The 13,658-nt window shown below is 41.0% G+C and overlaps 1 protein-coding gene across 1 annotated transcript in view; it reads left to right on the top strand.

The window, feature by feature from the left end:
* The window catches only part of COL5A2 (collagen type V alpha 2 chain), a 174,027-nt gene that overhangs the window by 143,373 nt on the left and 16,996 nt on the right, over window positions 1–13,658 (top strand). The window contains exons 35-44 of the mRNA XM_034785175.1: window positions 67–120; window positions 6,134–6,187; window positions 6,314–6,367; window positions 7,530–7,583; window positions 8,511–8,618; window positions 8,721–8,774; window positions 9,001–9,054; window positions 11,595–11,756; window positions 12,265–12,372; window positions 13,522–13,629. Coding sequence (XP_034641066.1) covers window positions 67–120; window positions 6,134–6,187; window positions 6,314–6,367; window positions 7,530–7,583; window positions 8,511–8,618; window positions 8,721–8,774; window positions 9,001–9,054; window positions 11,595–11,756; window positions 12,265–12,372; window positions 13,522–13,629 — 810 coding nt within the window. The remainder of the gene's footprint in view (window positions 1–66; window positions 121–6,133; window positions 6,188–6,313; window positions 6,368–7,529; window positions 7,584–8,510; window positions 8,619–8,720; window positions 8,775–9,000; window positions 9,055–11,594; window positions 11,757–12,264; window positions 12,373–13,521; window positions 13,630–13,658) is intronic.

The raw sequence follows: 13,658 nt of genomic DNA, 5'->3' as shown, positions 1-13,658 counted from the left end.
TCTCTTGATAATTCTGTAGTTGCTCTGATATATAAATGACTTGGACTTTCTGGATACTCTCCATAGGGTGGTGTAGGGGAGAAAGGCTCTGAAGGTACAGCTGGCAACGATGGTGCAAGGGTAAGTAAGCCCACTGCCCCTCTTAGAAATAGCTCCAAGTAATGGAGCTCCTAAGCAAGTTAGTGTTTCTCAACTCCAAAAACAAACTATATTCAGCATCTAGATAATATCAGTTAGTTCCAGGAATTTAGAGTTTATGTTGGGAATGGGAGGTGAGAACAAGTCTTATCTCATCTCATCTTATCAGGAGTGTCTTCCACACTGAAAGATACTGCAGAAAGGCAAGACACAGATTGGAAAGATTAGGGATCCATTTTTACCCTTGGCAATACTTATGCAACATCTTTTGAAGTCAGCGAGACTTGTGCGTGCCTGTCTTTTTTTTAACTACTTTTGCTCATTAACATATTTACACATACAAATAGAACTATCATTTACACAGTGCAAAAATGCATGATATTTAAGCATGAGTACATTTCAAAATTGAGATGCAGTAGCAAATAGGGAGTTCATGCTAATTCCATCATGCAGTCTGATTGTTTTGCGATCAGACAGATGATATAGGTATAGGCCTTAGAAAATTAAAACATAGTTAAGGTCCTTAGGTATAAAATAATACATAATTGTTAAAAAGGCACTCATACAGTTTTAAGCAAGTGGCAGACACCACTGGTGTGGTTGACTTAATGTACTGGCTCTATACACCACACACACACACACACACACACACACACACACATATCATTGGAAAGCTTATTATATGTACCTTAAGATGCAGTATGTTATGGAGCTCTCAAGTGGTGGTGTTACCATAGAAATGGGGATAATCAGTGATACCATCCAAAAGTTTAAATGACTACTTTGAAATATTTGAGTTCTTTTCTGTTAGTTTCATGATTCTATGTACTATTTCAAGACATAAAATGGGATTTCTTTGTGACCTCAAAGCATCACAACAGCAATCTAAAGAGTAAAACAAAATCTAATAATAAATTTGTACAAGTATCATTTGAATGTAATGGTGCTGGTGATATTCCTACTCAACATCACTATTGTCAACCTGTTCCTCAGTATGATCTCTGTCCAGAGTGCGTGGATTACCACAGTCTTCATTATGTTGGCATGTTCACAGTTTTGTGCAGGGAAGATTATGACTACAAGACCCTGTTGATTGTGCAGCAACCCCTGCTGGATCAAATAAATTCTTGTAGAAGCTCTTGAAGAATACAGGAAGTAGTTTATCATTACATTTTTCCACCATGTTGCAATGGTGATCCAATATACAATTTACCTATGTGCAAAGACTTCCAAATCTTTGTTTGGCACTATGCTCTTTTGACATGCTCTTCAAAACTGTCCTTGCATAGTGGGAGTTTGGCCAGTGACCTATCCTTTTTGATGGGTAGATGGAGGCCCAAGCAATTCAAGTCTCTGTGGGTCTCTTTTTCTTTCTTGCTCTGGTCATGCAACACTGCTGCCAAATTCCTTATTGCAGAAATTGTGACTTGTTCATCATTTTCTCCCAATTTGGCAAGGTCTCTGAAGTGGTAAGTTCCCTGTATCACGTGACTTAATTACTAGCATTCAGAAGGATCCTTGTGTCTGCTTCCTCTGGAGAACTATACAAGTCTTGGGCTTCTTCAACACTTCTATTGGTGATGGACTTTTCTACCTCTTCATTGGAAAAGCCTCCACCAAGAGGGAATGTTTGTGTTGGGTCTGCTCCATAGGTGCAATTTGAATCATATATTCACAGACGAATTTTACAAGTGATTGCTTAAATGGATGCTACATTTAGAAACTTTTTCCATAGCAGCACAGGGCATCCACCAGTTACCTGGTATTTCTTGCATCCAATCATAGATCCTGTCCAGCACTGGCTTTCTACAGTTTTCACAGAGTTACTGTTGTCATATCTGTCAAATACTTTAATTGCAGCTTTAATTACAGCTTTATAAAATCCTCTTAGTACCTTCCTCGAATAGACAGCAACTGATTTATTGAATGTGTGGAAATTGTCTCCAGCCATCATTTGTATGACAGTCCAACCATGCAAAGCACAGTTGAATTGCTTACCTGCAAGAATTTGATCTGCAGTACAAGCTGCATACACATGAGATTCAACAAGGTCTAGCAATCCTACATCTCCGCAAAATTTCCCAATACATGCAACAAAACAGCACACGGTGTGAATTATATTGGTACCAAGTTAATTCCATTTCACTTGCTGAGCAATAGCATAGAGCTGCCGACTCTTGATCCAAGTGGCATGCTGCTGGCCTAGAACTGCTGGTATTTCCTTCCATTTGATCATTGTAGTAGATACTGTGGCCATGTCAGGTAGTTTGGCATCCACAATAGGTGCCTATGGAACTGTCATGTAGATGCTTTTCTTTGTTGCAAGCTTGTGGTTGAAACCGGTCCAAAATTGAATCACCTGAGTGTTAACTATATCGACATCATCTGGAATTGGTAGGACATCACAAGGCAGTAGTTTTCACAGACACCAGGAGAGATCTTTGACAGCATTCATTTGTAGGTGATGAATTAAATTTCTCAAGTACTTTTTCATGGATGTGTTCTAGGTATTTCAAATGCTGCACACTGCATAAGAGACTCTGATTGCTCATGGAAAGTAAATTACTTTTCTTTCCCATGCTTGAGTGTTATTTCTTGAAATAACACTTTCGCCATTGAATGGAAGGTATTCTTTCCATCAGTAATCTCTATGCTGATATCTGTATTATCATCTCCTTCGTGGATGAGACTTGCACCAGCATGAAGTGGTACTATTCTATTTGGAATGAACTCACCTCCTTGTAGACTTTCTACTTCAGTTTTTGCAGCATGAGGGTGTAGTGTGTCAATTAAATTGCAAGACCCAAACTCATGGTACAGCTGTACAGGAAGGCTTATGTGCAAAGGTGTGATAATTTTGGAACTTCTGAATACTATGTGCTCCTCATTTGAGAGGCCCCTTCCTTGAATGTCTTCTGAAGGATAATACCCATTGCTTGCTGAATGATATGCCTCTTTATCTGTTAACCAAAGGACAAACTCCTGCACCAACTGGGGCACAGAAGTAGCTGATCTCTGTAAACTGCAGTCACCTGGCTTTGGATAATATGTTCGGAGGCTTTCATTTTGGCTGTTTCAGACTGAAGGATTGAAGCAGCATTATAGAAAACCACTTGTTCATTTGAAAGCTGTTCATCAGGCTCACTCGCCACAAGAACATCCACAAAACATTTGGGTGGCCTAAGTTTCTGCTTCAGATTACTAGCAGCTTGGATAGCATCAGCTAATGTTACTGCACTTCATAAAACAGTGGCAAACTTGCCTTGTCCATGCTGTGCATGGAATGAAATTACAGAACCACAGTGTTTTTCTAATCTTGCCTGTAATTTGCTACTGGAATAGCCTGCAGTTTCTACATCTAAGGGAACTAAGGCTTTGCATCCTTTTATAGCAGCTAGGACAGGAGAAGAGCCTTCTTGTTGTACATACAATCATTGTCTATCTCTTCAACCAGCTGATAAAATGCTGTCATAAGGTGACTGTATTGTTGCAGAGTAACTAGATGGTTTTGCTTTAAGATTTGTTTTACTCAAGTAGGAAGAAAGACATGTTGAGTGATAAACTGCATCCTTGGCAATCAAGTCTTTCATTGACTTCACTGATATTCTGCTCAACATGTCATCATCTCCTTTTTGTAGTGCTGCCTCCCTTAGGTTGGTTGCTCTCTCAAATGTTTTTATTTTATGGCATTTCTTGTCTTTCTTCTGTGTTTTTCTCAAGCAAACAATGCAACAGGACCAATCCTGGAGGACATGTTTGCTCTGGTGGCTATGGACGCAGGTGAACATGATACTCTGATCAGATTGAGAGTCTGTTTTCTTTCATGGGTTCAGTACAACTCTGAATGGCTGAATGTGCCAAATTTGACTTGCTCATGTATTTCTGAAAGCAAGCCATGTAATAGAGTATTGGTGGCATATCATCTAAACCAGAAAACTCATCCAGTAGCCCCCAATACAATTTATCTTTCTTGGCCTCTGTTGCCAGAATCACAGAATTCTGTCCAGCACAGGCGGCTTTTGATAATTTTGCATTGTTTTGATTTTCTTGACAAATAACATTTTTTTCTAAGTTTGTAGAGTCCTTTTCTCCATGATGATGTAAGTGTTAAGAGGCTTATATCCTCCATATCGTCATATACTGTAACTTCCCAGTAGAGGTAACGTTCCTAAAGTATATTGTTAGCATTACCACTACACCATTTTTCATTTTGTACTAGTACACAGACCATGCTAAATTAGATATCAATTAGATCTGTATGTTAGTATCAAAATTGCCATTTTTGTTTAGGGAGCCACTTTGACTGAAGCCCAGTATGAAGCTGTGTGTTGTCATCTCTAACACTGATCTGTGCATAAATATCACTGAATTAAAATCTAGTTTCTATAATATTTCAAAGCCTAGTACTGCATGCATAGGCAATTGTCTACCATGCAGACTAGATGTTACATTGTATGTACAAAAGCTTACAACTGGAGAATCTTTACATTAGGAATTTACATATGTTTTGTATCTACTCGCTAAGCAGTACGAGCTGTGGGCGTGCAATCTGTTGCGACTGGTGCACAACCTTCAGTGTGGGGCTGATCTGGTTAGCAAATTTCAGTTGAAAATATAGAAAACGGTTATAAACATTTGTGAGATACTTTGACAATTAAGAATATGTCGTGTGAAAACATTTTATGTTAGTATATTGCAAAATGTTGATATTCTCCATTTTTGCCACATGTTAAACAGATTCATCATTTCTGAAAAAAAGATACCTGCCCATACAAAAACAATAAAAATCTTTTTATACATTGTCATTTGGTAGCTTTGGCCAATAAAAGCCACATTACGGTGTTGAAATGATCTTAAATAGTAAAAACTACGGTCATAGTCATGTTGTAGTGTTTCCGGAACTGTGCAAAAAATGATATTTTCTCATTTTGGGTACCGTTGTTTCACCTTGTCTACAGGCTTACGACATCATTTGACAGCTCCACTTCATATCTCATCTAAACATACACAAAATAAGCTTTCAAATGATATGATGTGTTTTTTATGTTGTTTGAGTACATTAAACTCCAAAAGTATGGCCCTTTTTTGGAGAATTGTTGCATGCCTATTTGGGGCAGTGATCAAGTAAGTGTGAGTATGATGAACTAACTTTTAGATCCTTCTGCTGAAACACTTCTGCAGATAGCCTGTCAGTGGCGCATTGACAATGATCAAATAGCTTTTCATTTTTAAATTTTCAGTGTACTTATGTATCACGTGACACAGATAGCAGTGCAGCATTGTGGTGTAGGGAGTTTTTATCATAGACCAATAATTTGACATTCTGCTTCCATTGAAGGAAAATCATAATTGGTGTATCTAAGTATTCATAAAGGCTGTCTGGCTATTGTTGCAAGCTCATTAAATGTAGGTTATAGATTGGTCGGGGTAGAGAAATAGCTTGAAATCAATTATCCTAAATGTCATACAAAAGGGAAAAGGGACATTTTTTAGGAGAGGTTGGTTGATAGGAATAAATGAGTCTTCATAAGTAGCATCTTTTTCTTAATTAAAAGAGTTAAGAACTTGATAACAAGGAAGTGCAGAGGTATGGAGGGCCTCTGTGCAAATGAGACAAAAGGTCTTTCTTCATGTTCTCCTGAAAAGAAAATAAAGAAAGGACTTTTTGATCATTAGGCCTTCTTCATAAATACTATGTAAAGGAAAAAATAAAGTCAGTCCAGAGAGAGCAGGGTTTTTAAGTGTGGACTGTGTGGCTATGAAAGGGGAGATAGTAGATGTGTCTCAAAGAACAGGGTTATTTACGCTGCAGCTTACTTGAGGCTGCAAGTACTAAATTAAAACAAAGACCAAACAGAACTTCAGGGGTAAAGGGGAGGAATTTCAAGAATGCAAAAATGCAGAAGGAAACATTAAAATAAACTAAGTCTTGATGCCGGGAATTCTGAATCTTTACTCTTCTCACTGAAACACCTCCTATTGTTTTGTTCAACAGGGTCTTCCAGGTCCAATAGGTCCAATGGGTCCAGCAGGTCCTACTGGTGAAAAGGTAATAGGATTTTTATACAGAGCTAGTTGACATTTGAATTCTCCTAATAAAATCATGTTATTTTCATGTTTGCTGCTATTCTGATAAGTTATTTTGGAAATAACAACCTGTTAACTTTATTTAAAGGGTGAACCTGGTCCTCGAGGTTTAGTTGGCCCCCCAGGCTCCCGTGGAAATCCTGTGAGTAAACATCTCTGTCTTCTTCAGACCCAGAGTTACCAAATCTCATTAGGGGGCTGATATTTAACAGCATTTGTCATTGTTCATTGTACACGGTCTCCAGTTATTTCTCTTTCCTGCTTTTATTCTTTCATCTTCTCCTCCCCTTTTTTCCTTGCATCCTCCAAAATACTAAATGGCTCTTCAGACATAACCTGCAGTTCTTGCCTTGCTACTGTGAACCCATAAAACTAACTGTAGTTGCAGGCGTTCAGATCTCGTTTATCCGGTCATAGGTGTCAGGGTAACCTGACAACTGATCTACTACAGCTTTCCTCACATCTGAAAACCTTGTGCCGTATGCTCATTATTGTAATTACATGAGCCTTTTTTAAAGCATACCCCTAACATTTGACTCTATTTATGTATGTTAAGGAGGAGGAGGGGTTAAAAGAAGTATAATAATTCCAATTATGTCATATTGTCCATTTCACATATTTCAGAGCTGGGTTATTTTGGACGATTTGGGCATTGGGGTCTGACCAGGCGGGTGTCACGGCCTTTGCACTCCCCAGTCCCTGATCCTGCTGGGGGTTGGTTCAGCCCCCATCATAAATTAGAGCACGTCATTACAAGTGTAAATTAGAGCAATGATTACACCAGCTGGGGAGTGCTGGCTCTCAGCAACATTCAGGCACTCCCCTTCTCCCTTAGCCACACATAGTAAGGAATTCTCAGCTGTGTGCTTATGGTAGCTTTACAGCCCCTTTGGTCCCATAATTTTGGAATCCCATGGTTAATGAAACCAACATCTATTTTTATTCCAATCTAACCGAATGGAATAATAGATCACATAAAATGTATACATTAGGCCCAATTCTGCTATCAATTACACAACAACAGAGAGCTGAATTTGGCCTACTGAGTTATTTAGTTACATGTGTACCTCAACTGACTATTTTGTTCGTTTTAGAAGGATGTATTTCCAAAGGTATTTTACTAAGCCTTCTTAGTTACACCACATGACTCTTCTTAAAAACCCAGTTGTGCGATTATAGTTAATATAGCACGTATAACAGGAAATTGTTTACATCCTTTCTTCTACACTGCTGTATAGATTATACTCCATACAACGAGCCTTTTATACCACCTGAAACATAACGATTCTTAATTTCTTCATCAGGGTTCCCGTGGTGAAAATGGCCCAACTGGTGCTGTTGGTTTTGCTGGTCCTCCGGTATGTGTCATATGATTCTAATCTATTTCCTTTAATCATAAACTAAATTTAAATGCTGCTTAATCACTTTTGTTTAATGGATTCTAAACCATTTGGAAATATTTCTGGAACAAAGTCAGATTTCTGTTTCAAAAAGAACTCTTCCTTCCTCCCTCCCTCTCCTCCCCCCACGATTATTTCATGTAAAATAGTGAGCCAGTAAATACCCCAGACAGTTGAAAATTATTTTGCTGACAAGATTATATCATTGTTAACTAGATTACATATATTTTTAATGTATGAAAATGTTTCCTTTGAGATTAAGAAAGGAACACCATAAAGTGTCATCCACTGAAAGGTAGAAGAGACGTGCAGTGGAGTTTGTGATACATGAGGAAACTGGCCAGGGTCTTCATGAAAATAATTGGGAGATCTGTGAGTGCAACAACCTTTCCCACAAGTCTGACACTGGTTCCTAGTGAATTTCAGGGCACCTGGGAAATGGCCCCTTTCCTCCAAACAATTTATTGAACTTCCAGGAGAGAGAGGTAGGCATCAATTTCCCTTGGAAAAGAGGCAATGAAACAGGTAGTGAGAGTTTAATCCCTTAAACCTTTAGACATGTACGACATGGAGATGAAGACTGAAGAGAAATCCTAAGGTTTTAAGAAAAGAGAGAAATATAAATTAGGTTAGAAAACTATTTTATGGAATATGGTTAAATGACTCCACAGAATTTAACATAAAACACTTCTGACCCAGTAAAGTTAGTGGCAAACTATTACAATTTACTTTTGCTGTCCCATTGAGCTACGGTACTAGTCTATGTGCTGGACTGATTTGTTCGCCTCTTTTTTAATGGATTCCCATAGTGTATATTGACTATCAAATAGGAAAGGTTTGGTGTTCTCTAACCTGATCTGACTTTTTTATATTATTTTTTCCTAGGGCCCTGATGGTCAACCAGGTGTGAAAGGTGAACCTGGGGAACCTGGACAGAAAGGGGATGCTGGATCCCCGGGACCACAGGGCCTTTCTGGGTCTCCTGGCCCACCAGTAAGTAAAAAAGCAAACAAGGAAAACAATGACCTGTGTCAATCTTTCTCATTTTAAATGTTCTTTGCTGTTCATTATGGCCCATCTGTTTCTCATTTTTAGGGTCCTCATGGTGTTCCTGGTCTAAAAGGTGGTCGAGGTACTCAGGGTCCACCTGTAAGTACTTTGGCTTTTGTAAATTAGTTGGATTAAAGCAATAGCACCTTTTTACACTAGGAGCATGGGTTTAGTTTTGTTCGAAATATTTAAATCTTTCCTAATCTGAGTTGTATTGCATATTTAATAATTAGCTCAGTTGTAGTTGATTGCTCAGTGACTGAGAACATTTCATGTAACCAATGCCAGATTTCTTTCTAGTGCTTATATCAAAATGTATTTCTAGGGTGCTACAGGATTCCCTGGCTCTGCTGGAAGAGTTGGACCTCCCGGACCTACTGTAAGTGAGGCTTATTCTTATAGATACATTTTAAAAAATGGTAGTTAGACACCTGAACAAATCAGAGAATCATAGACATTGGAACTTGTAAAGACCTACAGTATTCATGGCCTGATCTTATGCCCATTGAAAGTAATAGCATGCTTCCCTTGACTTCAGTGTGTGCAGGATTAGGTGGTAAGTCAAACAAAGCTTTTTAATTGTGGGCCTGATCCAATGCCTGTTGAAGTCAGTGAAAGTCTTTCAGTTTATTTCAGTGCACTTTGGATCAGGCCTTGAGATAGTAAAGCTGTTCTTGGTTGAACTGTTCACTTGCCGTAAAATTTATAAAAAAAAAAATCCCAAGTCATGCCCTGCTTCCTTCCTTATAATTCTTGGTGTTGAGGGAATTTTCTATACGAGCAACAGGGCCTTTCTTGTGCCAGCTCATCAGTGAAATTGCTCACACAGTCCATTTTTAAAAAATGACAGAGAAGGCAAAAAGTTAGGGTTACCATATTTCCACAAACAAAAAAGAGGACACTGGGGGCGGGGGGGAAGCCCTGCCCCGCCCCATCCACTCCCTCCCACTTCCCACCCCCTGACTGCTCCCCTCAGAACCCCAACCCCCCCTGCTTCTTGTCCCCTGACTGCCCCCTGCTGAGAACCCCTACCCTAACTGCCCCCCCCAGGACCCTACCTGTCCCCTGACTGCCCTGACCCTTATCCACTCGCATGGGTGACAGGGTTGTAGAAATTTTGGTGGTGCCCAGAACCCCCCACCCTACCTGCCTAAGGGTCTGGGAGGGGGGTTGGGTGGGGGGAGGAGGTCTGGGGTGCAGGTCCTGGGCTGGGGATTAGGGTGCAGGAGGGGTGCAGGTTCTGGGATAGAGTTTGCGTGCTGGGTGCAGGCTCCGGGCTGGGGCAGGGGGTGGGTGTGCAGGAGGGGGTGAGGGGTGCAGGCTCTGGGATGGAGTTTGGGGGTGAGAGGTGGTGCAAAGGGAAGGGGTGCAGGCTTTGGGAGGAAGTTTGAGGGCAGGAGGGGGTGTGTGGGAAGGGGGAGGGGGATTGGGAGGGAGTTTGGGGATAGGAGGGGATGCAGGGGTGAGGGCTGTGGGTCTGGGGATGAGGGGTTCATGATGCAGGAGGGGGCTCAGGGATGGAGCAGAGGATTAGGGTGTGTGGGGATGAGGGCTGGGGCTGGGGGGTTTGGGGTGTTGGAGAGGCTCAGGGCTAGGGTGGAAGGGCAGGGTAAGGGCAGCCTGTCTTCCCATTAGTGGATGGGGGCACTAGGACCCGGGGGCAGCAGACAGCAGTTGCTGCTGGCTCTGGCAATACACGCAAACAAGGGAGAGGCAGACAGGGAGGGGGGACCCATGGAGGGGGGGATGGCAGGTGGAGGCTGGGGACCCATCCAACACTCCCCCGCTCCCTGACTGCCCCCCCCGACTCCTCTTACCATTCTGGCTCCACGTGGGTCGGTTTGTGTGTTACACAGGACTGCAGGGGAGGGCTCTGGCTGCTGGAGGCCAATGGGAGTGGGTCAATCGGCCTAGCCGCCCAATCAGCAGCCACACTCTGCATGGAAGGGAGGGAGGGAGGCGAGGGAGAAAACCTCCCCGGACATTTTAACCTTGTTACCAATTCCTCCCGGATGGCTATTTAGAGACGCAAAAGCTGGACATGTCCGGGGAAATACGGACGGATGGTAACCCTAAAAAAGTACATCCTATGTTTAAACTTTTCTCAGTGACACTGTGGTTAAAGAATTGTGTGTAATTTCCCCCTGTTGGCTTGACAAATTAGGATCCGGCCCTGTCTGAGTGTATTAATGACAAATACCAAATTTGCTCAAGTTCATTTTGTGGTTGTCACATGCAGTGGAACAAGTGAGGTGATGTCAAAGCACATTTGTTAATATAACATATGCTCTATATAAACAGGAATGTACTTTGCCATCCTTTGAAGAAATGTGGGGGATCCATGCACACATACAGTATTTTATGTTATCCCTCAGACCTTCCATAACATGACTGCCATTTTGGATTTTCTTCTTAAAGAGGGAAGTCCCAGGATTGATCTGATTCCTGTCATGTATAAGTCACTTTGGGCTGTTTTGGGATCAAAGGCATAACATAAATGTAAGAAATTACTTTAAAAAAATGAGAACTGATCATGTTCAATGGCATCAAAATAATTAATGTCTATGGAAAGTGAGTGAAAAATGGATACAAAATGCTATCACTGGTGTGAGTGGAGAAATTTTGAATGAATATTTGTGGAATTTTATGGCACTAATTGTCCAGCTCTAGGATGAATAATTCCTTCTTTAGAGGAGGGAATCCAAAATGGCGTGTTAAGGCATGAAAGTTGGAGATCATTTGCAAGTCTTGGGAGTTCATCACACATTATTAAAGAGAAAGCACTGTGTTAGCTGTTATATGATAAAATTATGTTCGCACGCTGGTCCGTCCTTTGTACTTATTTATTTTTAGTTGATCAGAACCCAGTCCTGATTTGATCAGAAATCTATTGTAATTGGGGTCTTTTAATGTTGCTAGGGAGCTCCGGGGCCTGCTGGGCCTCTTGGGGACCCAGGAAAAGAAGGCCCTCCAGGTCTTCGTGGCGATCCAGGTGCACACGGTCGAGTGGGAGATCGAGGACCAGCTGGGCCACCTGGCGGCCCTGGAGACAAAGGAGACTCAGGGGAAGATGGGCAACCTGTAAGTGCTTATGTCTTTATATTTGCTTTTTAGCCACGCAGCTTTTTAATGAAATTTATTGAAATGCCCAACTTTTGTACCGTCTTGAAACAAGAATAGAATCTACAAGTGCACAGCATATGTTCCATACAGAATGTAGCTTTAAATGCATTTCAACTTTCTATAGCATCTTCTGAGTTTCCACGCTCTGCTTCATGTCACCTTTTGCACCTTGCGTGCACACCTAATGCACATTTCAGATGTAAAAGAAACAACTCTTAGTGGGTCCCAGACATTCATTTTTATTTTACACATTTTCCAGTCTGGACACTTTAGGCCTGATGGCAAATATAACACATCACCAACCAGTTGTGCACATTGTCATAATATTGCTTCTTGTAAAAAACAGGTTTCAATGGTGGTAACTCCTTCTAGATTAAGTTTAATTTTAGAGATTCTGCCTTATTATTATTGTTGTTATTGATTCTGAATATGATGGTAACCCTGTTATATCCTTTGTCAATTTCAGGGTCCGGATGGCCCCCCAGGTCCAGCTGGAACTACTGGTCAGAGAGGTATTGTTGGTATGCCAGGTCAGCGAGGTGAGAGAGGCATGCCCGGCCTGCCTGGCCCTGGTGTGAGTAGCAATGCAGTCAATATTTCACCTAGCAACACTGTCTGAAGTATTCTGCTCACCTTTGTGATATTATGTGCCTTCTTCCTAGCTCCTAGACAGAAACAGGACAATATTAGAGGGATCTAATTGTGTAAAGAATCAGTGGCATTGTGTCTACAGGTATGGTTAATAACTAAACTACACATACGTGGCATGGAGACTGCAGCCCACCAGACAAACACCTTGTCCATCTGAACTAAAGGAGAATCTTTAGTCGTAGTGAGGCTTCTGGTCAAAACGTTCCAAATCAGGCATGTCTTACTAGGCAGCAGCACCTGTAGAAATCAGACCACTCACTTAGGTGCCCAAATAAGAACTCAAATCTGAACATTTTGTCTTTTGTCTTTTAGCCCAGATACTACAGGCTAACAAGGTTGAGCAGGCTGAAATTCTGTTAAACATAGAGCAATGGGACCCATACCACGTAATTTGTAGTTACAATTGTCAATGAACTCTACAACTTCCAAAAGTTCTGGTTTTTTTCCTTGTAATATATTTTGAAAGCTTGGTGATGGAGAAAAAAGCTTCTCCTTTAGTGTAGTGATTATTAAAGGGGATGGCATTCAAGAGAAACTTGTTTATGCAGTTATACAAGCAGTTTACAATCTCAACCGGAGCTTGTCCCAAGGTTACTAATCAGAAGTTATGTTGGTCTGGAGATGGATTGTCTGACTCAATAAAGGTTCAAGCCAACAGTTGTCTGTAAGCTTCTTTAAGATATGCTGGAGGCTGGTTAGGCTCCCAATTGGTCCAACAATCTAGGGAGCGTTAATCCACCATGGAACTTGCATAACATAACAAAGGATCTGGTTCTTTTAAAGCTCCAATCAGAAATGCTGACCTCAAAGTCGATAAAAGACTATTCCACTAGGTTGGTTGGTTAATTTTAAAAGTGCAATTAAATTGCTTAGTACTATACAACAAATCAAAAGGATATTCAAAATCTGTTAGAACACATTCTTCCATCCTGAAGTTTTGAAAGCTACAAATATTGGTAGTGCTTAAGACTGGATTCATAACCATAAAGTTTAACAACTGGTGATCTTTTCTATTGAGTTCTCTTTGTTTCATTACATTAAATGGTTGATAAGGTATTTCTTATCTTTTTAGGGAACACCAGGAAAACAGGGTTCAACGGGGCCACCAGGAGATAAAGGTCCCTCAGGGCCTATTGGCCAATCAGGTGCCAGTGGTCCAGTAGGTGAACCTGGTCCAGAAGTAAGTATTGTGGCCTAGTAACAGGCAAA

This window comes from Trachemys scripta, chromosome 11 (assembly GCF_013100865.1).
Source record: "Trachemys scripta elegans isolate TJP31775 chromosome 11, CAS_Tse_1.0, whole genome shotgun sequence".
NCBI classification, from domain to species: domain Eukaryota; kingdom Metazoa; phylum Chordata; order Testudines; family Emydidae; genus Trachemys; species Trachemys scripta.
The sequence above is the reverse complement of the archived record's forward strand: the minus strand, read 5'-3'. Positions and strand labels throughout refer to the sequence as shown.